Source organism: Epinephelus lanceolatus, chromosome 17, assembly GCF_041903045.1.
Source record: "Epinephelus lanceolatus isolate andai-2023 chromosome 17, ASM4190304v1, whole genome shotgun sequence".
Lineage (NCBI taxonomy): Eukaryota > Metazoa > Chordata > Actinopteri > Perciformes > Serranidae > Epinephelus > Epinephelus lanceolatus.
Window position 1 is genome coordinate 24876526 of NC_135750.1, and position 25909 is coordinate 24902434.

A 25909-nucleotide genomic window follows, 5' to 3' on the forward strand; every position below is an offset into this window, starting at 1 on the left:
CCCTAATTCTCACTTGATTTATTACCTCATACCTCATACATTTTCTTAATGAGTTTAAGGTCTCTGTCGCTACGTTTAGGTTTTCTCCAATACAGCATGATGTTAATTCCGTAAAAAATGCACCCAGTTAGAGTGAAATAGACGAGAAAGGTATGTTGGGGTATGTTGTAGGGCTTGTGATTGACAAGTCGCTACCACAGCGACCAGTGTGTCCTCAGGTTCTTAGGCTACATCCACACTAATAGATTTTTGTTTTAAAACGCCTTTTAAAATGAAAACGATCTCTATACACACAGGCTTTTTTAGTGCCGTTTCAGAAATAATCTCTGTTAAACTAACAAACCTGTTAACGCACATCACATAACCATCCACGTACACTGGGCATGTGTGTGCCGGTATAAACAGATAGCGGATTGTCTTCTCTGCTGTTGGTTTCTTAATTACAGAAAGTACTACAGAGATGGTGAAAAGTAAGACCAGAGATTTCTTTGCTTGTGGTGGAGCTTTTACTGAAAGTGTCATGAGTATAAGGGGGTCAAGGTGGCAGAAAACAGATGGCAGTCTGCAATGATATATCAGAGCAGTACTTGGAGCGCTATCCATTGCCGGAGAAAGCCATGGTAATGGGAAAGTAACGTTACCCACACAAGAAAGATAAAATCACAAGGTGTGTAGACCCAGCTGTAGTGTTTTTGCTTGTCATGTTGTGGCTGATAAGACCCAATCAGGAAGCGAACAAAGGCGTCTCCATCGTCGTTTTCAAGTCTCCTTTTCAGCTTATTGATACTAAAATGCAGCCCCAGACTTTTCAAACTAAAGCAGGGTCTGCAGCATTTCAAAAGGTCTGTTTTAGGGGTTCCAAAACCCCAGAGTAGCGTGGACAGTAGGCGTAAAGGTAGCAATAAACAAAAATATATTAGTGTGGCTGTAACCTCAGTCAGATCCATCCCTTGCGCCCTCCCAGCTCCACCTTCTCATCCTGATACGGTTTCCTCTGTCTCTATAAAACCAAGATGACAATGGCCAAAATGTCAAACTCGAAGCTTCAAAACAGGAGACAACAAAACAAGATGTGACCTTACGGTGGCTACGCCCACTTCTTTTATACAGTCTGTGCTGCCAACAAAATAAGGCTCCAAAGTCTTTTATGTCCGTCGAGTGTGACTCTGTGAAGCCCTCCGTGCAACAGGGTTGTTGATCAAAGCCATTTTTATTGTAGAAGAGATTTTTCTTTGACTACAACATGTTAGAAATTATAGGCATCCATTCTGATATTTCTGAGCTGTTGTCAGAGAGCCTAAAATCTCGACACACCACAGTAATTCTGTTCTTGTTGTCGACTTTTATGCCTCTCCAAACTTTTGTATCTTGAATTCAGATATTCTGTTGTGACAGACCTAATTTTTTTCTCCTCCATTTTCCTGCCTCCCCCATACTTCTCACTCGCCATTTCTTTTGGTGCTGTAACAGGGAAACATGGGGCCTCCAGGACTCAAGGGAGATCAAGGACCAGAGGTGAGTTTTTGTATTTATCTTATGTCAGCTGTGCCACTTACAGTAGGTCAAACTGTGTAAACCTGCTAAACATAAACAACAGTGAGACGAAGGCTACTCAGGTGTGGCTCATAAATAGAATTGGAAAGAAAACTATTTAAAATTTTAATCTTTTAAAAGTTGGACAGTATCTTAGATAAGTTAATGTCACTTGTAAAACTTGATCATAACAGCTGCTTCAAGCCAGTATCAACTGGCATATGGAAATGTACAGTAAACATCTCAGTAAGGTGTCAGGGTTTCAGTGAAAATGGAGATAAATGCAAATAAATTACTGCATATTACACTTATAAGAAGATGATGCTTATATTAGTTGATAGAAGTATTGTGAGTGTGTTCACTGTTAACCAATTCATGCAAAATAATATACTGAAAACTCTCATAATTGAGCATACAAGAGTTTTTTTTTTTACTTGGTTCATGAAAACATTATGAAACAGTCATAATAGTGCAGATACCTTTAAATTCCAATCATAAAAAGGTGTATATTGATAGCAGCCAGGATGCTGTTGCTTGTGTACTCCTTTTCTCAGTTGTCATCATTCAATGTAAGCTCAGTTTCCATGGTAATATGTGGATCGTTCAGTTCATCCATGTATACAAAGACAATAATGACTCAAAAAGGGGAATGCATATAAAGAGCTTATCTAGAATAACAGCACAACCAGGATATCAGCTTTTATTTGAAATAACGTGTGCATGCAAACCTACCGCTGCTCTGTCATGATGATAGCCCCAGCGTACAGTAATTGCCATGAAACTAGCGGTGCTTTATTAAAAAAGTAGCAGGGGCGGCACTTCAACAACACTGTTATTTGAAATACTCCCGAAAGTCGTGTCCACAGTGTTGCTGGCTGGGCAGCTACATTTGAAAGCCAGGCAATTCTGTCACCAAACAAAAGGAGAAAATAGCCCAAAGTATTGGTTTCCCTTTGTGTTTTGCCAGGGCAAGCAAGGCCTGCCTGGACCCACTGGACTCCCAGGACTCCCAGGCGAGCCAGTAAGTATATTGGCGCTAGACACGAGCACTTCATGTCAAGCCTTCCTTTCTTTCATTGCCTTATCTGTCACCTTGCCATATCCTCTACTCTCTAACTCAGCCTGCCAAAATGAAAGAGAGAGATAAACAGATAAACCTCAACAGGCAGGGACAGAGAGGAAGTAGGGAGAAAAGTCCAGAATTTTTACACAGACGATCAGTAATCAAATTTAAGAATTAATTAGTGGAAAGAGGCAAATCTAAGCGCTTTATGCCAGGAACGGAGGCAGAGGCTCAATCTGTTCTCCACACCTGCTTCGGTAATGAGCATCTGTCTTTACTCAAAAGCAGGGAGGGAAAAGAGGCATTTCATAAATCCTGGCTAAGGGAAATTATGTTGGAACACGGCAGCCCGCTGAAGCAGTGAGGAGGAGGAGATAAATGTGTGTGAGGAGATGAAGGCCTGGTGATAGATGTGTCTCTTTTCACCACTGTTTACAGGGCTCGCCAGGGGAGTCAGGGGTGCCTGGGAGAGATGGCCTGAAAGGAGAAAAGGTAGGTAAACTTCAAATCAAGTTCTCACCTCAAAGAAAAAATATGAAGCTGTGATGTTTTATCACAGGTTGAACATGCTAGACAACTTGTGAAGACACCTTTCAGATTGCGCGCCCTGCATGCCATTCTCAATCATGTTGTAACTTTGTGTTCTCACCTCTGACGCCTCTGACTACGTTGTTATTTGTACACAAGTTTCTTCTTGCACAAGGATTTGTTCCCAATACTGTGCCGAAAGTGGAGAAGTGTGCAATTGACATGCATATTTGATGGGGTTTGTCACTTGTCAAAACAAACAAAGCTGTACTCAAGACTCCCCACCCGCTGGAGTTACTCTGTTACACTCAAGGACAGAGAAGGGAAACCTAAAGTGCTTAAGCCTCCTGCATTCATTCACATTTATAATCCTCCTTTGTCATCTTTGCTGCACTGCTGTTACCCCTGATCCAAGAGGCAGCACTGGTTGTACATTCATGTGGTGGTATATAAACAAAGAAAATGTGAAAGAACAATGTCTGTATGTTGAATATGAAGCTGGAGCCAGGAGACGGGTATCTTAGCTTAGCATAAACACTGGGGGCAGGGGGCTTAGCTTCTGCCAAGCTCTGTAGATACCTAAAAGAAATCTGCCTTACAGGCTCCGTTCTGTTTTTAGGCACAGCGGTGCTTTGAGCTAAATGTCAGCAGACTACCATCCTTACAGTGACTATGCTAACATGCTGATTTTTAGAAGATAATGTTTGCCATGTTCACCATTGTGGTTCAGCCTGGTGGCATGCTACTATGAATTTGCTAATTAGCACTAAAGGGAAAGTACAGCTGAGGCTGGTGGGAATGTCATCAGCCAGCCGTGTCTCCCTAAAAATTACCTTCATATTTAAACACATAATATGTTTTGAGATAAATGTAATGCAGAGCAAATTAGTTTGTAGTCAAGACAATGGGGAAACGTTGCTAATAAGCGTATTTGGCAAATGGCAAAAATATCAGCAAAATGTTTACTGACAACATATTCCAGTTGTTTTCTATCAAAATAGGCGATCTGCACTATCCACTTGTATTGACTACAATATTATTATTTTTTTAATATTATCACCTTTTTTATTAACATTTAACCAATTTCAGGATATTTTGCTAACCTTAGCCAAAGTGCGTTTGTTGCCTAAACCTAAGACAAGAGTCTGGATGCAAACATGAAATCCTGGTGTCAAGGTCCTGCACTTGGTAGGCTCGTCATCCACCACCTCCTTACAGAATCTACATAGTACATGAATGTTGTGTTTTGTAACCTGATAAAATTGTTGTCTCTCAACACAATCCAGGCAGCGATTATGTTGCCATAACAGTGTAATTAAGAAAGCAGTTGAGTAACATACAAACGTAATTTCTAGGAGACTGGGTTGCATTAGTTTTTCAGGCAGTTGGTAATTTAATGAAGTATTGGGCAAACTCAAACTTTGACCTGATGATGCCACTGGAAAAAGTCAGAGGATCATTAAAGTCAGTAGGATTCATCCTAGGGGAACTGGTAGTATTTGTACAAAATTTAATCAAAATTAATCTGAGTGTAGTAGTCCAAAGTAGAGAACTGACTGACACTGCCATCTGTAGGCTGTTGAGCTAAGTGTGTGTCCATGACTTTCTGTTTTTTGTTGTTTTTTTTTTGTTTTTTTGGTTAAGGTTCGGGGGAAAAACGTGTATTGGGTTAACATGTTGAGTTTCCTTCTAGAAAGGGGTATCTGGAAGAAAGCCGTGACTATAAACTTCTCCCATGTGCCACCAATAGGGGGTTATCCCTGTGTTTCTAGGGTCCCATGTCTCTTGATATAAACTCAACATTGTAAGAGATTGGTTAGGGCTATCTTAACAGTTAACACTGAAAAAGAATGAAGGTATATGGACTTTTCAAATGCAGTTTAAGTAGTAAAAATCTGTTTTGCCACAAATTTTTGCTGGCTCTTCGACTGTCGCTCAAACTATGGATTGTACTTCCTCAATTTTAAATGCCTGTCGCCACTATAGACATAAAAAATTACAGAAGTGGATCGAGATCTTTCTCTCAAACTCAGACCAAATTTAGATCAAACGATAGAAATAAGCAGTGGCGATCAAATATAAACCAAGATTCTTTTACTATATTGTGTATTTTTTGCCTAAAATGTCTTCAGAAACATATTTTCGTGCACTGTTTGGCTGTAATACGAGAGTTTGTGAACAGGAAGAGGGTACCATACTGTTTCTTGTATTGTGAAAAACGGAGGCTGAAATTACTGACATCAAACAGTAAAACTACGGCAAAATTTATACTTCTGCATTGAATGTCGCTGCACCTACAGCAGGCTCTGCGTCGATGTACCCTATGCCTTAGCTTGACATGCACCTCCCCAGAAATGTAACTACACTTTGTGGTGATGCATACGTTATGTTTTGTAAGCTGAAACCATTTCCCTCAGTGGAAACAAAGCTTTTATTTACTTTAATTTCACAGATAAGAAACAAGAAATTGTGTAGTTAATAAAGCCTCCACAAAAATAGCATTTTAAGTCTTGTGTGTGATTTATCACATTTAGTGTGATTTATTAATAAATCTCCACTCATCGCTTAGACTCACAAGTCAGTCTTTCTCCCTGATTTTGTGTTTAGATGGGCAGATACAATTTCAGAGTTTAAAAAAACTCTCTACGTTGCAGAACCAATAGTAAATCTGCAGGGCGGTCCTTCGGTGGCTCGCTGAACTCTTGTGCTCGTAAACATACTGTAGTTTGACTGTGTTAAAAGTTTTAAACAAAGTCGCTGTAAATCCTTCATTTCCACAATCTTGTGGACTGAGCACATGTTTGATAAAACAGAGTTAAATCTCTCGGCATCTATTTTCAAGCTCTCTGTGTGTTTGTTTCCTTGCAAACGAGAAAAGGGGGAGCGCACATTTCCGGGAGGGCGTGTCCTTTTCAAAAATGCAAGAGGCGTTGCTTTGTTGCCGGCCGTTTTCTCCGGTGTGTTAAACACACTTTAGAAAGGAGTGTCCCCAGACTATCAGAAGGCGGAGATCTCTGATTGTCTGGTGGTGAGACTACTCATCGCTAGGCTAATTTATACAATGTAAAATGCCATAGGCTTGTGCTAATAATGTTAGCATGTTATATTTGTTTGGAAATCGTGTTTGGTAATAGTGGTGCTGATTAAACATGAACCAAGATTCTGTTACTGCCTTGCCTAATTCTTCACATAAATTGTTTTCAGAAACATATTTTAACTTGCTGTTTAACTGTAAAGCACGATTGTTTGTTTCCAGCTGGCTGCTATATTGTTTTGCGGACAAGCGACTGGCTTTAAGTCACCCACCACTGGGAGTGTTCATTGGTGTGGTGCTATACAGTGCAGTCTGGTAGTTGTGGGTTTTCTACCTCTTGAGCAAAAGCAAATGCCACAGCCCTTTTTCTTTGTTTTCTCTCGTCATATAAAAGTATTTACATCTGTCTACTGCATAGACAGCCTAGCAAAATACTTAATACTAGCAGAACTGGGGTAAAGAAACACCACCAACGAAGGACCAGCAGCTAACAATTGTGGAAGAAATCTTTTTAATTGAGAAATTGACACATACTGAGACTACAAGAAGCACAACTAGAAAGAAAATGGGAAAAGTGGACTTAATACAAGACTCAAAAAGACGACACTGGACTGGAATAATAATCAATAGATACACAAATCCTTAAGGCTTTAAGAATGTGTATTTACATAAGCAGATTTTGTTTCATTATCTTATTATTTTTCAATTATTGTATTATTTTATTATGCTGTTGTGACTTACATGTCAATGTCACAAACATTATTTGTTTTTGTTGTGTAATAAAGAAAAAAAAGAAATATTTCTTGTGAAAAATACTATTGAGAGAATATTGAGCTGGGGAACAAAGAACACCAGGAACATAGATGCGCTGCCATCCTTAGAGCCATGTCACTTACGTTGCTGAAAGACAGTAGCACTAGGGCACTAAAATGGATGGTGCAAGTTCATTTTGGGGGGGAAATGAAAAAGAAGCCAGTTTTCCTCTTTCCGTAGGACATTAAACTTGTATCCTTGACATGAGTCAGCAAACATATTTGAGACAGAAACAAAAAGCAGTGTCTGCCTCATGGACAGCAGTTTCCAACCTTCCCTGTTGAACTCTCTGTGTGTAAAACAGCACATCCTTTGCATTGCTGAGATGACAGAGCCAGTCTGACATTTTGTCTACAGAGAAACTCCTGAATACTATCTGTCTTCCTCTTTGTAGGGGGACTCTGGTGGAGTGATGGGGCCACCGGGACCTAAGGGTGAGCCTGGAGAGCCTGCAGGTGGATATATGGTGGGTACCAAATCAAATTTAGACATTCACTTTCATCTTGACCTCGTTGGCTTCAGCCCTCAAGTCACAGGGCACAGAAGTAGAAACTGTATAGAACAGGGAAAATAACAGAAGATAATTCAACAGAAGTTCACGGAGCATAGATCATCTACAAACAGCTGGAACTGTGGCAGACAAGTAGAGGATGCTAGCTCCTCTAGCTGCGTAGCTGCCATGACATTATGGAGATGCAGCGCCATTAAGTAATCCACCATTGGATAACCTCAGCCTGGGTAATCACCTATCCTCCCACTTTGGAGCTTATAGCTGTTGAAGCACTCTCTTTTATGGACATGGCTTTGCATATAGAAATGTTCATTACAGCATCCCCAAAAAGCAGCACAAGTGCAGGCACGACCTCAGTCCTGGTTGATGGCACTTGCACTCCTCAATCACCAGCAAGTGCTCTATGGCTTTAAACAATCATGTTTGTTTGTGTGTGGAAACACTGAAATGAACATTAAACACGACAGCGGACCTACTCATCAAGCAAGGGGGTAGTGTGTTCAGCTGAGCAGAGTAATAAGGGAGAGATTGCGTTCAGGCAGAAGTATTTAAACCTCTTTAATGTACTTCAGCACTGTAAAATTGGAGCGGGATTGGAAAAGAGGGCTGTAGATGTGTGTGTGTGTGTATGTGTAAATGACAAGGGGAGATGTTTACAGCAGGCCAATGACCTCTTATGTTGTGACACAGTTCAAAAACTAAACAAAGAGAGCTGTCTTTCTTTCAGAGTGGACGTCTTTCTGCATAGACCCTGTTAGTCTTTTTACGAATGTCATTTCTGTTTGGAAGCATCGGAGGAAAATGGATTCTCAACATTTTATGGTCTTTGTTATGTAAGACAAAGAAAAGGAAAAAAGCAATAAACAGAAGTCAATGCAGATGGTCTGAGGGTCTTTAATGAGTCAGCCGGCTCAAGTAGTTAATGTCACTTTATTGATTTTGCCTTTAAATGAATAATGAGCAATTTGCTCTTTGTTTCTTTTGACTTTTATTATTTGCATAGATTAGCAATGCCCCTCTACCCTCAAGTACTGATATAAAGGTTTTGTTTCAGTGGAGTGCCAATGCATAATGTCTAATGGAACTTTTTTTTTTTGTTGTTGTTTTTTTTTTACATGCAGTCATAGGATATTAATAGTCTCAAAAAGTTCTGTACTTACCAAACTTTTCTTTGTTTTATGTTTGGGTGAATTGGTACATTTCCCCACTAAAACTGTAGAATTGCTGTGTTAGTTCAAATCCAACTTCTGCACAGCTAATTTACATTGTGCAATGTCGGACTTGTAACACTAATACATGCTGACCACAGAAATCAATGTCTCATCAGAACTGTACAGTAAATAATGCTTACAGTAGCCTCGATTCCAATCAAGGTTTTTCTCGGTGGTATGGCATTATCAGTCTGCCTCTGCACATAGAAACTATTAGAAGTGTTGTAAACAGTATTGAACATGAGCTCATAATGGGACGCTATGTTCAGACTGTTTGCGCTGTGGAGTGAGGCTCGTACTGATTCAGTGGAACAGCTTTTTTGGGCTGCAACTCAGGTCTCTCAGTGAATTGCTGATGAATGTGCAGTGAATTCCTATTCTTATGTCTTCTTCCTCTTGCTTTGTAGGGCGATGGGTTGTCTGTAAGCCGAGGATCTCGTGGGCCCAAGGTAGGAAGCACTGTGGTGGTGGAGCATCACCAACACAACCATGTATCCTCACTGTGCTCGACTCTGCAGATAGATTAGTGCTATTTATGGCAACTGCACTGTATGTATGTCTTTAGGTTGTTGGTTTTCTTTAAGGGACAGTTCATCCCCAAATTCAAAAATTCATATTTTCATTTTAGCTGTAGTGCTATTTATCAGTCTAACTGTTTTCATGTGAGTTGCTGAATGTTAGAGATATCGACCGTAGAGATGTCTGCCTTCTCTTGAATATAATTGAACTGGTTGACACTCAGCTTGTGGTGCTCATAGCACAAAAAAATATTTGAAAAGCTCAACAGCAATGTCTCTTTCCAGAAATCATGACCCAGCTACTTGAGATAATCCACAGTCCTTGTTGTGAGCAGTTTCATGTAGACAATTTTCTTTCTACCAAACTGCACCTGCCAAGTGTACCACTGTGCAGAAGGAATTGTGCATCTACTCATGGACGAGAGTCTTGTGCTTGTGTCAGCAGGAGATGTAAATATTATTGGCGTCTGATAACATTAACTAGCTCAATGGTGCTAGATGAGCTAACAGTAGATGCACGTTTCTGTCTGTGTTTATTCAAACAGGTTGTTAGCCAACAGTAATATTTTCATAAAGTTTGACTATCAGCGTTTGGTCATGTTTGCATTTGTACTACAACATGGAGTGGTTGAAGCTGAATGTTTTCCTCATTTGTCACGTTTATTCATCATGTTACCGTGCTTGCTAACTACCTTATAACTTCAGTTAATATCCTGGGCTATTATTTGCGTCAATCACTAAACTCAACTGGCTTATATTAGGGACAGGCGTCTAAATGGGACGGGCCTTTAATTCCGTTTACACAAAACTGTTGCTCAGCAATGATGGGAAATAAAATCAAATTGTTTATTTGAACCAGTTTGAATATTACTCATATAAAAATTAGGCTTCGAATAACATATCAGTTATGTGTTATGTTATGACACTTGTTTCACGGGACCCGAGCATACCAACACTACTTTATCCTGTTAAAACAATATTCACAACTTGGATTAATTTTTGTGGAAAACACTTTTCTTTTGATTGGTGGGCCCTTATAAATAACTTACTGTGTAATTGAGGAATGGACACACATTCTGACTATATGACAACTTCAGATAAAGAGGGCATCACCACTTGTTTTTTCGTCATGCCAGTAAATCTGAATGACTTACGGTCTTCTCTGGCGCTCATGGTTTCGGTAAATTGAAATAAACCGAGCTAACAATATGCAGCATGTCTATATTGAGATAGATATGTGAAGATATACTTGCATACTGTATGTACATATGATATTCAGAACATTAATATACCAGCATTTATTTGCTATGTAAGTAATGGTGGAGTAATGGCGTCCTGAGCAGAGAATGAAGTCCCTTTGTGTGTGTCGTAATCGGAGCTTCTCTCTTCCGTGTTGTGGTAGCCAGTCTGACCATGTGTGCATGTGAGTCCTGTGTGTGTATCTCCCTGGCTAACTAATAGTGGCCACTCCTTACTGCACTCACATTGCCACTGATTGTAGGATGGCGGTGTCACAGAAGTTTAGTTTCCTCTACACGCTAACACCATGAGCTAGCCATTGTTAGCACTGTTAGCTGCTAGCTGCCGCCTCAATCCACTTCCATGTTGAGAGCTGTGTTCAGACGACCTCTGAATCCTAGATACACTCTGAATATTGTATAGAGCTCATTTAATTATAAACTGTGGTAAAGACTTCAAGACTTTCTGATGATATCATGTTGCATTTGTTAGCAGCTTTGGGTAATAATGCAATAAACATGTCCCAATTATGAAAGGTGTTATCACCGAAAAAAATAGTGTTACATTTGAACACTGTATATCTCAACACAAGCATAAATGCAAAATAAATACACCATGAACACGCCTGCATGCCATCGGCCTTGAATGAAGTTGTGTTTCTTACCCTTGAAGCTTCTAAAGGCAAAACATAAAGGGAAAATGAGTTCTGGCAGAGTTTGAATAGTTAATGATCATGCAGTGCAGCAGCTCCATGACTTCTGGATTCACTTTCACTGAAACTGACTTCTGCCTTGTATTTTTGTCAGGGTGAAAGAGGTGTCCCAGGATTGCCAGGAGACCACGGTGAAAAAGGCGAACCTGGGGAGACTATCATAGGCTCGCCTGTGAGTATGATGTATTGATTTGTCTGTGTCTCCCACATTCATTATTTAGCTCAAACAACAATAACTGCAGGTTATAGTCTGTAGGCATAGAGTAAAGAAAGACATCCACTTTGAATATCAAAATCAGCATTCGCTTAATGCTCTCCCAGATGAAAACGCTGGTCATTACCGTGAGGTGCTGGCGTATTGCCCCCTCCCTTTATCATATATATGCTCTGCACCGCTAGTTTGAACCTCACACAGATTTGATTGTGAGTGAGTCTGCTTTCATTTCTGAAATGCAGGATTGTTGGAGACAGAGAATCAATAGAGCAAAAGGTGTCTAACACAATTCCTTTATTGGATCCCGGGTGCTAGAGGGCAGATAGTGTTAACAAGATGTGTGATGTGTTCTTAGGGCCGCATGGGACCCCCAGGAAAGCCGGGAATTGAGGTATGAGGAAAATTCTCTGGATGCACAACACACAAACATGCTCAAGTTTATTTTTTTTACTGATTTTTAGCTGGCTGATGCTGCAGCCAGCAGTCTTGCAATTATTTTATAATACAAATAACACTGCAGTGGTTGTAAGTTGTTATCTGGTTGTGTGAGGCAAGATTGTTAAATTCATCAGAGTGTCTGGGTGTTTTTCAGGGCCCTCGTGGACCCCCGGGTTTATCTGGCCCTCCTGGGGTTTCAGGAAGGGAGGTAAGTAAGATCAGTCAGTCCCTCCACTCTTATTCGCTCCCTCACACATGTGCAGATAAAAGATGGCTGGAAGCATAAAAGAATGTCAGCTACCACTGTGGATGAACAAGTTCAATGTATAATGGCTCCTGGACACAAATCCCCACCAGCTGAGATGGGTGTGAAAGCCGAGTTATGGCCTTGTATGTCTGCTTGATATCATGGCCATGGGGATTGTTAACTTTTTTCTTTGTCTCAATTAAAGGGCCCTCCTGGTAGGCCAGGCCCCCCGGGCCCTGCCGGACCCCCAGGTGAACCAGTAAGTGAGAAAACCTCATTTTTACTTTCTGCTGTTCAGCATCAGTGATCCACTGAGCTCACCTTAAAGTCACCATTAACAGTGCAGCTCCAGTTTTGGGGTAATTAGCAGCTAGTCCCGCTGTTCACTAACCAGCATCACTTTCAGGAAAAATGTTGCCGTTTACGACAAATTGGCAGCACCCTGTTGTTAGCACATGTTTTCATCTCTTTCTAGTCTTTTCATGCGTTTCAAGTAAGCGACATTTACTATAGTTTTGATGGGTGGGTGTGAGCACAATACGAGTGCTGCTGCTGAAGCCTTGTAGATGTAGCATTTTAACCTATTCATATTCATACATTGTAAAGAGCCCATTTATTGTCCATTTTATGTTTTTAAAAGATACACAGGCTGCAATTCAAAAGCATTTTCCTCAGCTCTAGACAACAACAATATTTTGAAGATGTGAGGACGGTGTCTTCCAGCAACAAAGTTATTAAACTGTTTCCTCAAGCGTTGCAGATAGAAACTGAAAATGAAACACTGAAACAGAGATTTGTTAAAAATGTTTCTGGTAGAATCACATTCCTTAAAGGCATATAAGATGCTCCTTTAAATTGATGTTTCGAGCAATTTAGCAGATGCAGTTGCATCAAACAAACAACAGCAGAATATTTCTAAAACATGAAAGATTTGTTAGCTCTGAATTTACAACTGTGGCAACGTTTCAAGGATTGTTTTCTTTCTTCTTTCTCTGACAGACTGCCCTGCCAATTGTTGGAGACATGGGTGCAATACTCAAGGTATGTTATCCACCTAATTAATGATAATTGCAGCTTATCAAATACAATAACATGCAAAGGGGTGCCTTGGTTAGTATTTAAACATGATTAATATTTGTTCAGTGCTATTTCACTAATGTATGGATGCTGTCAGTTTAGAGGGATAGCAAAAGCCCTCGAGTGCCTCCATCAGGATGACAGGGAGAAGTAGTGTAGAAAAGACATTCAAATAATTTCACAACAAATCCAGGCTTGTTCATTCACCACAGGTGCACATTCACACCGTACTGTATGACAAATACCAACTGTCAATTAAGGTAATGGGATGTAGGAATATCACACCAGTGCATTGTAAATATTGAGTGCACAAAGATTACTGTATCAGAAGATCATTAAACTCCTCTGCAGATATGCAATTGTACTGTAATTGTAGTTTTAGCAGAAATTATTGTTGCTATGTGGCAGTTTTCCTCCCACCATACGAGGAGTCAGACATTGGTTTATTTCACAGCAATCATCCCTAGTGTAAAAAGCGTTTGTAGTGTGAATTGTGAAAAAGTGCAAATTGCTGTCAATAATAATTGCTCTCTCTTTTGCTGCATGCGAGACACAAAAAGATTTATATACATAATTTAGGGGATGACTTTGCTGCATGATGCACCAATCAGTCTTAATGGGGCAGCAATAACCAATGCCATTGTGTAATCCATTATGTTTGTCCTATTATGATTAAAATAGCTTTAGACTCTTTAAATTCTGATATACATGATAGCATATGACCACGATATAACCAGTGCAGATGGAAGATCAAGATTAGCAGCGACCATAACTCTGTGACAGCATATCTGTTTGTCATTAAATTAATTAAAATTCTCGGGTGAATTGTTTCTGTAATGACATGTTTAAATCAACTAAATAAAGATGGCATAACAAAAGCAAAAATTATATTTATGTAAATCTAACATCACAATGTTGCCTCGTATGTTGCTTCATAGCAAGGGTCATTCCAGATCTTATTCAACCCCCCCTCCCAAAAACAAATAAGCCTTTGAGAGTAGCTCTCACTTCTCTTACTTCTGAGATGCTTTAATTTAATTTCCTCTGTTAGATTTCCCTTGTCACTTAAACCTTCACCTCCAATTACTTCACGTTAAAGCATTTGGTAAGAATGCTAAAGCACTCTTACTTTGAAAGAAGTCTTGTCCCCAAATCCACCAGACTTTCAGCTTGTATCTTTACTTTCTCACTTTAAAACTGTGTTCCAACTCGTTCATCGCCTCAAGTTTTTTCATCAATCCCTGACCAAATGCAAACATAATGTGAAACACTTTTATTATTACCTGAGATTGATATTCTCTCTGGTGGCTGTTACCTTTCATAATGGCCCGTTTCCATCCAAATCCATGCAAATGACAGATTTGTTCTTTTTTTCTTTCGACTAAAGCAGGTGAATCACCTTTCTCAATGATGTTACCTGCAGGACAGCACTTAGCTAAATAACGGTTTTTAATTTTTAATATGTAATGGATGTCAACTCTTACAATAAATATAATGCCATCACATGACTCGTTATTGGAGATAAAGCCAAACGCCAGTAGTCTTATAATTTTCTGTCACCCCTCAGTGTCAGTGTCAACTTATTTGATCCATTAAGTGCTCTGCTAGATTCAGCTACTGTTTACTGCCTTCATCCCAATTGCTTAGTGGCACTCTAATTAATGCTTTCAACACCTTGATGACACATACAAAAATGACTAAACACACTCAACTCCATGTTTTTCTAGTTTCTTTTCATCCTCAGTAATGGCACGCTTTTCTTATTTTGTTTTATTGATAGCATTTTCTTTGACTCTTGGAGGGTAATTAGATGACGAGTACGTTGAGATTATTTTTAATTTTTTATTTCAGCCTTCTTTTTAATGCTGCTTTTTAATGGTGCACTGCTATACTTGTAACCACCACCTCCCTCCAATTTAGAGTACCTCGCTATTTCCTGGCAGGTGCAGTGCCTATATCTAGACTGGATCAGGGACAATGATATTTAAGATTCTCACCTAAATGTCACAGTCGATGAGTTTGACAAAGTTCACCACTCACCTAGACGAGAGACACTCTTGGAGACACTCTTGGTTGGTTCACATTATTGTGCTCTGCAGACATTTAGAGAACACTTTGTGTCAGTTGGGGTCTCGTCCTCCACCCAGGGGATGTGACATAATAAAAAGGCAAAAATGCAGTGCTCCGGCTCAACTTGATGAAATCTTATCTGTGCCACCACTTTTGCTTCCTGCCTTGCCTGTGCTGGCAGAATGCCTGCAGTGTGTGCCAGACGAGAGTCCCAGGGCTTCCTGGGCAGAAGGGAGAGAAGGGGTCCTTTGGAGCACAAGGAGTAGAAGGCATGGTGGGGGAAAAGGTACAAGTAACCCGTCAGCATGGCAGGCAATTTGGAACAAGCATGTTTATCTTTGCATTACATGGCACCTGTTAAATTTACTCTTGGGGCTGCTCATTGAATGCTTTAGAGGAGAAGTGTGTAGGATTTACTGGCATAAAGCGGTGAGGAGTGCAGCTTACAGCCAGTGGAAACTTCTCCTGTGTGCCAAGCATGAGCTCCCAGTTAGGATTCAGTGTTGAAGTTTTTACTGGGAGCTGAATTATTTGCAGAGATCTCTTCCTCTCCTAAACAAATGGACCAGGTGATTAAAACCAGAAGAAACACTGAATAAGGAGTTTTACATCACAAATCAGTGTTTCTGCTCTGCTCCTTGCTGGCTGACTGCTAGTAGGGCTGCACGATATGCAAGAAAAATCATACAGCGATTATTTTGACAGATTATTTTGACTGATTTTGCATTTAGTTTTCACTGAAAAACAAAAATAATAGTAATGATAAATGTGATTTTTGTTGGGGTCTGTACCAAACAAGCATGTTCCCTTATGTCTGGAATCTGATTTTTAGTTGATGTCATCTCTGTAGCACAGCAGTGCTTCATCTATAATGGTATTTTGTGACACATTTTACCGTCATCAAAAAATTGCAGATCCTGAACTTGGCCATATTGTAATTTCGATAAATATTTTTTATTAATTGCACAGCCCTAGCTGCTAGCCCAGCACCTGCTAATGTGTTCTGCCTTTTTTATCTGATAAGTTGAATACAGACATTCAAGTGTTTTTTTTTAACCAGGAGAGAGGTATCTTCCTCTCCCAAAAAAACAAAACTGAACCTGTGATTTAAACCACAATAAAGCAGTTTCATGTAAAGAATCAGTGTTTCTCTGACACTGTTTAGGCTGTTGTGGAGGCACTGTCGACCCCTGTGGCAGACACAATAACTTAAATGGCCCTATCTAGAGCAAGTGTTCAGTTTGTCCATACTGGGCAACTGTAGAAACAATTTAGTGCAACATGGTGGACTCCATGGACAAGGACCTGCTCCCTATATAGTTAAAACTGCTCATTCTAAGGTAACTAAATCACAGCGATTCCCCTAAATCTTACACACTGGACCTTTAAGAATGCTTACACCCTATTCATTGTGTTCTTCTATCCTAAACAGGGGGATCCAGGTGTAAGAGGTCCCATGGGGAACCCTGGGAAAGAAGGCCCAAAGGTATGCAGGCAAATATCAGGCCTAAATACTCATTAGACAGTAAAACACATTTTTTACTGTAATTGTTTTTGTGGATCTAAATACATTATTCAGCTTCTCTGCATGGCAAAGGAATCAGTAACACTAATAGCCTCATTTTATGATACTGTTTATTGTATATAATGTGTGTTTAATCTAATATATATAGAGATTTACATTGACATGTGCATTTCATAAATCCCCTTTTGGATTATCTCTGGAAGCCTAACCAGCTGTTCTACAACTCATATTATTCTGCACACTCCTATGTGCTCGCTGCAGAAGTTGTTGCTATGGATACAGTGTTGTACCACGGTCAAACAGACTAGGCAATTTCAAGTCATGTGCTGTAAGAGAGGAAGAGACATTATGAAGTTTACACCCATCAGCTTTTAGTTTTAGGCCTTTTCATGTTGTTGAAAAACACTTTCCCTCCTCCCCTCATTGGTTGTGCCTCCCTGCAGGGAGTGAAAGGAGAGAGAGGGTTCCCAGGCCCCGCAGGAGATAAAGGTGATGAGGTGAGTGAATGAAAGTTTAATCTAAACAAATTAATCCGTTAGTTATCTAACCATCCAGAAGTCACTGTGACATTGAGAGGTAGGCTTTTCAAAAGAATGTAAATATATTGTAATGTCTGCCTCATCTTAAAGCCCGTCAACTCTCAAAGTCTGTTTTCAAAAGAAGTTATCAAACGCTATCCACAGTGCTGTGTGTGCACTATGCCCTATCTTCTGCACTCCGAGGAGCGACTTTATAAAGAACGTAGCCTGCTCTGTGTGTGTGTGTGTGTGTGTGTGTGTGTGTGTGTGTGTGTGTGTGTGTGTGCACGCTAATTAAAAAACAAGGCACTCTTTAGAGGAGCTGAGGAGCATTTCATAGGTCAACTTTCAGCATTGAACTGCAATGGAGATTTTCCCTAACAGGCAGACTTGTTACTAGACTTTATAGGCTCAATAAAAACATGTTTTATAGCCCTGTTGAACTTTTTTTTCTTTTCAGTGAGAGAAACACATACAATGCCTTTTGTACGATACAGCAAAAGTGCATAAATGCCCTATGGAAACAAATGAATAAAGATGATGTCTGTAGAAAACTAAGACAGTTTAATGTTTTACAACTCTATAAAGCGCTATAAAGACAAGAAAATGTGAACATAACCCCAGTTGTCATAGCAGTGAGTTAAAAAGGCTTTTCATGTATTCTCTACAATATAATTGCACTTGATGAAACAAAATAGGGTCACAGGCACTGTAATTGTGTATCACTATATCTGAATGTGTGAAAACATTTTAATTAAATGAATTCAAATGTTTGAATGAGTAAAAATGTAATTTCTCCATAAGGAGATCTGTAACTGTGTGTGACAAAAAGATTTGCACACTTTTTGCTGTGAGTCTGTGGCTGCAACCAGACGTGGCCTTGGGGAAAATTATTGCTGTCTTACAGCTTAGCTGAAGCACCGAGACAATTATTGCTATCCAGTGGTAAATTGAGTTAATGACCCCAAAGTTTTTAATTTGGAAATGAAAAATATGTTCCTAATCTAAGCTAATTACGGGAAGGGTGAATGATAATAAGTTAATCTATTTCTGGTTAGATGGTAAAATAACATTAGGAATATATTCTTCATCTTCAAATTGCAAACTTTGGGAACTTAACTCAACAAGCGATAGTGATGACAGTCCTGGTGCTCCAGATTGTGTAAGAAAGCAGTCATTTTCCACCAAGGTCAATCTACAGGGCCAAAAATTGAAGCCAATGCAGAAGTGCCAAAAACTGCAGTTCCTTGAATGGCCACTTGAGGCTGGCTCCAGAAGTCAGTCAGTCCCCATAGACCCCCATGTTAAAATACTCAACTTTACAGTAGAATGAACATGCTTAATATAAAGCCTGGTACAAAAATGGTTTTGGTCTGATTTCAACTTTCATTAAAACTGTGCGTAGGGGGGAATTTTTATTTAACTCGCCCGTTTAAAATCAATTAAGGCTTATATACATATTCAAGGGCGTGGCCACGATGAGTGACAGGCAGTATACAGGTGTCGCTACAGCCTGTGAGTCAGATCCACCCCTCACTTCCTCACAGCTCCACCCTCCACCCAACCAACATGGCGATGGCCATCATCGAGTTTGAAATGCTGAACTTGAGCCTTCAAAATGCGAGTCCACACACTAATCAGTGACATCATGGTTACTATGTCCATTATTTAATATAGTCTGTGGTTTGGTTGCAGCCACAGACTCACAGCTCCGTGATTGGACAGTGAAATAGTTCACTTTTGACCCTATTTTGTTTCCATATGCACGCTCAATGTGCTGTATTATACCTCTGTGATTGTTGTTGCTAATGGATTCCTAGAAAGCTGTTCCAGGCATTGAGAAATTGGATAAGACTTGTACCACTAAATTACACCTTACCCTTTAGGTTTAGATAATCTGCTTAGTGTGTAGTGCGCAGCCAGTAATACAACAGGGCCATATGCCCACATCACCTATTTCACCAGATATGGAAGTATTATAAATTGACTGACTGTAATTAAGGTTTTACTTTGCAGGCATAAGGACACATCTGTAAAACTTTGAGCTGCTTGGTATTCACATCGTAGTGGATCTCACCTTTCAAATACAAGTTAACATTCTACTCCTGAACAGGTGTGAGGTACAAACAGAGTATCGAGCCCTTAATTGAGTTCTAGTTAACAATCTGCACAGTGGAATGAATTCTCCTATGGCTGTATTTCCCATTAAAGGGCCAGTGTGTAAAATGGGTTGAAAACAGTGACATCAGTGGTCAAATTCTAGATTGCAGGGCTCACTCACTCACCCCTCCCGTTGGGTAAATGACGGTGGCCTCGTAGGGACAAAAAGCCTTGCGCACAAGTTTTTCAGGAGTAGGTCTATCTAGCGACGAGGTGAATGTCTATTTAGAAATCTAAGCCATGTTAGATATTGTAATGAATCCCTCTTGAGCAGGAGACCAGAGTAGCATTCGGGAAAAAGGCCAGTTTATTTGAGCACTCCAAAAACTCCGGTAACACTCCAGGGGGTAAAAGACTCCGTCCCAAACTCTGACTCTTCTGGTGTAACAGACACACTCCATACACACATACTCGTTTACCATACCGAGTGGGGACCCCCCTCCCCTCTCTGCTCCACCAATCTCCAGCCCGCACACTGACTGACAGCGTAGCCGGTAAACAGAGCTCAGCTGTTGATTTAGCCTAGCAATATCTCCGGACTATAGTAGCTGCAATGGACGACTCTGAACGTGATTTTGAAGAGTTTCTTGTAGCGGACACAGACCCAGAGCCATACCTGTTTGAGCTGGAGCATACAGATGAGAAACTCCATGTGTTTGATGCTGAGCGGGCAAGAAGAGAGGCTGAATGCACAGAATGGGATTCGGTGCTACCATCGTTGGGGAGATATATCATCAGGAGGAAAAGCACCACAGAGAGTACATCACAAGGAGTGAAGTTGCGTCTTCTTTTCCTCGCAGATGACGGTTCGGGTTCATTCTCTCCTGTTGCGTGGTAAGTGTGGTCCATTCGCAAACTTTATAACTAAAAAAACTTTTCACTACTCTCTATCGACAAACTACTAACACTCTCTGCTGTTTCCTCCTCCTTCTTCCTTCCTTCCGCTGTCTTCGTCGGTTTACTTATACCTGCGAAACGCACTCTCTGGCTGGCTGGATTGTCTGCTCGGTCTGCCGTACATACATGGCGGCGCAAGATGGCGACCTCTCTAAAGCAAGGCCCTTGCTATATATATATATATAAAAGCATAATTATAAGGCTACGAAAACCAAACGAATTTTATTTTATAGCGATTATACACTTGTATAAACATATTAATGAGTAGAATATTCAGATTCAGATTGACAATAAACCATGCCAAATATTACACACTGGCCCTTTAATGCTCCTGAATGTGTCATGGAGGAACTCCAGTTTCCAGTGTAAATATTCTGGTTTGATTGTGAGACATTATTTTAGAAAATGGTGATCCACTTTGCTTTTTCCAGGGGCCTCCAGGAGTACCAGGACTTCCTGGTGTGACTGGTCGTACAGGGGCACCGGTAAGGCGCCTGTCCTTTGTGTGATCTTATATTGTACAGAATCTCTTTCATTGTTTCACAACACAAAGTACCTTTTAATGGTTACAGGTCTATTAAACTGCAACACGTGCGAGTCCTTTTTCTGAGGTCAGTGCTTAAAAATGATTTTACTGTAAGGATGCTGTTCTGTTTGCAGGGGCTCATGGGTAGACCGGGGCCAATGGGCCAATCAGGAGTAAAGGGAGATAAAGTAAGGTGTTTTACCATTTAAGCATTTATCTTGTAGGTAGTGTGTGTATATTCCTGTGCTTTATATACAGTACACAGTGCATGAATGTGCAAAATATATGACTTACTTAAAACCAGCGAGTATTAATAACTTTTCTGTGCATTTTTTTCCCCTTTTAATGTAATTTTATTGGAGATTTTGAAGATAGATTGGTAAATTTAAAAACAAAATGGCTCCATTTCCTATAATAATGATGAATAAAGATTGAGATTTTTAGAATACTTCAAATTCTTCTAATTCAAAGCTTTTCATTATTGGTATGTGAATCAAAATTCCTATTTGCACAGGACTAGTATTACCAGGAGATCTTATATAATTTATAACACACACATACACACGTGTCTATGTTTTGTGTGTTGCATTTGCACAGGATAAGCGAAGTCTGTATTTTATTCATATTTACTGACATCCTGCGGACATGATGTGCACAACACACAACACAAAAACACCACATAGCACCACTAGCGGTGACGTACAGAGTTAACCTTCTTTTTTCTTAATTTTATTTTTTAATGTTGAACAAACAGAACTGATTATGTTACACATTGTCATTGCATGCATCTCGTCATCTTTGCAGAGTTCGTTCTTACGATGGATTTGATGCTTTTGTTAACACATTCTGTGTAGCGAGATGAGCTTCCTGCACCCTACCAAAACTTTCATTTTTAATTGCCAACACAGCCTTCGTAATTCCTGTCCGGCAAAGAGGCAGAAAAGCTGTGGAGAAAAGAAAAACCTAAATACAATGTCGACTTATCAGAATGCCGATTCACATGACCTCTGTGTTGCCAAATATGGTAGGTAATCCATCCATCCATTTTCAACCAGTTATCCGAAGCTGGGTTGCGGGGGCAGCAGGCTGAGCCAAGTATTCCAGACATCCTTCTCCCCAGCAACGCTTTCCAGCTCCTTCTGGGGAACCCCAAGGCTTTCCCAGGCCAGATGACATATGTAATCCCTCCCAGCGTGTTCTGGGTCTGCCCCAGGGCCTCCTACCAGTTGGACGTGCTAATAGGAAGCACCCAGGAGCCATTATGATCAGATGCCTGTACTACCTCAACTAACCCCCCCTTGATGCGAAGGAGCAGCAGCTCTACTCCAAGTTCCCTCTGGATGTCCAAGCTTCATACCCTATCTCTAAGGCTGAGCCCAGCCACCCTTCAGAGGAAACGCATTTCAGCCGCTTGTATCCACAATCTCTTTCTTTCGGTCACTACTCGGAGCTCATGACCATAGGTGAGGGTTGGGACGTAGATGGACCAGTAAATTGAAAGCTTCACTTTCTGGCTCAACTCCCTCTTCACCACAGTGGTCCGGCACAGCGCCCGCATCACTGCAGATGCAGCACCAAACCACCAATCCATTTCACACTCCATTCTACCCTCACTTGTGAACAAGCCCCAGAGATACTTGAACTCTGTCGCTTGGGGCAGCAACTCACTCCCACCCCAGAAGGGGCAATCTTGACAAATTAGGGATTTGGCAAATTTGCACAGGTCTACAATCACAGATGACACACAGATGCAGTTATTACAAATTACTAGAGTTCCACAAGTAATACGAGTCCTGTGCAAACAGGGCTTCAGTGTAGGAAACAAGATCTCTTAAAGAAAAATTCTTTTCTCTCAGGGTTGGCAAATAAGGATCCATATCAGTGGATTGTATTAGCATTGGACTGCGCTTGATAATGTGCTTGATTTCCATTTCCACAGACATTTATTAACAATTGCTCTGGTTTGTGTTTGGCAGGGAAATGAAGGCCCCCCAGGCAGACCAGGCCTTCCAGGGCCACCAGTAAGTTCCCTCTGCCTCAACAAGACCCAGATGGTGATAACAAGTGTTAAAACCTCTGTTAAGGTCATACATGTAGGCTTAAATGCATTTTATTGTTATTTTAGTCTTACCGACCAGTTACAGACCTCAGCACACGTGGCACATTGAAAGCATTCAATCAACTCAAAGAGCTTCTTTTCCCATGATCAGATAAAGGTCAGAGCCAGAACCTCGCCTTGGCATCTCTTCCTACAGCAATGACCATCAGTACACTTACATTTTACTCAGTTTATAAGTATTTAGTGTAACAAGAAAAACGTAACTGACAAACAAGCACAAATACGATGAAATTGTGGCGACCTGCTCACTGGCATTGAATCATGCTCATACCCTTTAAAAGGCCAGTGAGTAAGCACTTCCAAAGGCAAATCTATAATTCATCAGCCGTCCCCTTGAACCTGCCGTGCCCCCCCACACCCTGGTCTCATAAACTGCAGTCTGGGAGGACAGGGGATGGCTCAGTGGCCTGAAAAGGGCACAGGCGTCCGCTTGCTTCTAAATGAGAACCTTGACTCCTTCTACATTTACAATAGCTGCCCTCTACCAATCTATCATGGGAAAAACATTCTTTTATGTTATTAAACTACACAAGAAGACTAGATTACCTAGTTCTCATACCCGAATCTCTTTTAATCACTGTGCTCTTTTGTATTTCTGAAATACTCTCGTTTTCTGAATCACCAACGGCTCAAGGATTATTAAGTCTACTGTTCTCTGTTTTTCCTCCTCTCTTCACTTCTCACTCTCTCGCACACTCTTCCCCTCTCTTTGTGTAATCACCAAATGAGCTATTGATCTCTCTCATGTAGCTTTTAAGGGCTTAACAGTGTATAACTGCTCCAGACCTACTGTACAGTTTTCTGTAAAGACTCTTGGTGCCCACAACTCACAGAACAGTGAGGAGAGTCTCAGAGAGAAAATGTCTGATTTAGTGTTGATTGTGTTTCAGGGTGTGCCCTATGTGGAGGGCAATGGGATGAGCGGTCTGTACAAGCTGCAGGTAAAGACTTTTTAAATGACTTTAACTCAGCGATAATGTCATTGTGATCCATTGTATTTACGTCATAGTGCCTTCAGTCATCTTGACAGGAAAAGAATCAGTGATTGTGGTTAAAATGTGTTTGACCCACATTGTAAAATATATAGTTGTAACATTGAAAAAAATGTCTTTTCAGAGTGGTGGAGCTATTTTAGGACCCCCTGGAGCTCCTGGTGCTCCGGTAAGCGTAATCATTGTTATGCCTGAAGCAAATCCTTTACAGTGTAGTGTGGAGAAACACTTGTACACAGGCACGTTGATACTGTATGAGCCACAGAACCTGGGAGAGCTGAATAACAAATAACCTGACCAGCCCTCCAGTGTTATCTCGGCTGCTGAGGCCCTATCACAGTCAATCATGTTCATTGAGAGCTGGTGGTTGGTGAAGGCCAAGAGGCTTTCTGACTCTCAAACAGGTGTTTCTGACCCGCCCCAGGACACACAACATCACTGACATGCAAAACGGACTGAGGAGTTCAGTTGTGCTGCACGGCACCAAGCCAGAGTGACCCGATTTGCTTATCAGCTCCCCCTGCTCCCCCTTATCAGACAGTTTGTAATCTTGTCCAGTCTCCTGGGAGACATTCATTCACAGGCCCTGCAGGGATCCATCCACCACAACCAACATTGAAGCTGGTGACGAAAAATAGACACTCAAATATCCCCCAGCAAACAATGCACATGAACTGCAGCTCAGTCTCGAGGATGCTTCTCCCTGTACTGCATCCATCACAGCCCAACAGCTCCTCTGGAGCATCCAATCAGGGAGCATCTTCATCAGTGTGAAGAGGGGCAAGGGGCCCAATTTATCAATTATTCCTCGTTTTTTTTTATGTGGAAAAATGCTAAAATGCTTCACTATAGACATAGAATAAAAGTAGAATGGAAATTCCCATTCAGATAACATAGCAGGATGCTCAGAGCAGCCACTACAACTCCTCTGTAAACAAGAGTACAATAAACAGAAAAAAATAGAAAAATACAACTGCACACCAATCCAAGTTTCTCATAAAACTATGACTACGTTAATTGCTTTGTTAACTCATCGTAAAACACTCTTCTTTTAAATTTGTCAGACACAAACAGACAAAAAAGACTCAACAAAACCATCTTGGTTAGTCTTTTCAGTGTTCCAACAATCATGAACTCTGGTTAGGTCAAAGCTAACCCTCAATTCGCAAAGTTAGATGAGAAAATATCCTGGATCTACAAGGTGTTTATCCCCACTGTCTCTCTTTGCCTCTCAGCTGCCGACTGAGCAGAAGCCCTAACTCGGAGGCAGGCAGCTACAGCAGCATTACATTATGTTTCAACAAACATTTAATTAAAGGTCCAGTGTGTAGGATTTTGTAGCATCTAGCGGTGAGGTTGTAGAACTACGGTGACCGATGGGAAAATGTGAATGGCTTTATCTAGAACCAGTGTTTGATTTGTTTGTTCTGGGCTACTGTAGAAACAACATGGCAGACACTATGGAAGTGGACCGCTCCATATGTAGATATAAATAGCTCCTTATAAGACAACGAAAATACAATATCAATATCAATACCTTGGATCACTAAAAAGGTAGCAGCAGGCTAGAAGGGCGTTGTCAAACTAGTGAGTGTTAGCCACCCTACGGCCCCGCTGACGTGTGTTGTCGGCTTAACAAACAAAAAAAAAAAAACATTTTCTGTTGAACCTATAAAATGAGCACCACAACTAGTGTTGTCAAAATACTTCTTTATCAGTACCTATCGATTCTGAATATTTGAAATGGTTTCAATTGTCAGCTGCACTTTTTCGCTCTTTCTTATTATTAATGATTACCACAGTCATTCTGCTGTTTTATGCTACTAACCAAGACAAGAAAACAAACAAACAAACAAATAAACAAACAGTTAAGTGCCCTTTCTGTTCATGTTTTTCTATTTGCCTTACTGAAACTTTAAACATGAATGACCAGTGTTTTTACAGCTCATGTGATAACTAGACTG

The 25909-nt window shown here is 40.6% G+C and overlaps 1 protein-coding gene across 7 annotated transcripts in view; it reads left to right on the forward strand.

Annotated features, from left to right (window-relative positions):
- LOC117248554 (uncharacterized) overlaps positions 1 to 25909 on the forward strand; it is a 140509-nt gene that overhangs the window by 90361 nt on the left and 24239 nt on the right. For 6 of the 7 annotated variants that reach the window (XM_078176149.1, XM_033613748.2, XM_078176150.1 and 3 more), the window contains 18 exons: positions 1471 to 1515; positions 2501 to 2554; positions 3035 to 3088; positions 7366 to 7437; positions 9101 to 9142; positions 11257 to 11334; positions 11732 to 11767; positions 11969 to 12022; positions 12267 to 12320; positions 13061 to 13102; positions 15390 to 15494; positions 16641 to 16694; positions 17177 to 17230; positions 20740 to 20793; positions 20969 to 21022; positions 22811 to 22855; positions 23844 to 23894; positions 24070 to 24114. In XM_078176149.1, coding sequence (XP_078032275.1) covers positions 1471 to 1515; positions 2501 to 2554; positions 3035 to 3088; positions 7366 to 7437; positions 9101 to 9142; positions 11257 to 11334; positions 11732 to 11767; positions 11969 to 12022; positions 12267 to 12320; positions 13061 to 13102; positions 15390 to 15494; positions 16641 to 16694; positions 17177 to 17230; positions 20740 to 20793; positions 20969 to 21022; positions 22811 to 22855; positions 23844 to 23894; positions 24070 to 24114 — 993 coding nt within the window. The remainder of the gene's footprint in view (positions 1 to 1470; positions 1516 to 2500; positions 2555 to 3034; positions 3089 to 7365; positions 7438 to 9100; positions 9143 to 11256; positions 11335 to 11731; positions 11768 to 11968; positions 12023 to 12266; positions 12321 to 13060; positions 13103 to 15389; positions 15495 to 16640; positions 16695 to 17176; positions 17231 to 20739; positions 20794 to 20968; positions 21023 to 22810; positions 22856 to 23843; positions 23895 to 24069; positions 24115 to 25909) is intronic. The other variant, XM_078176151.1, reaches the window with a different exon arrangement.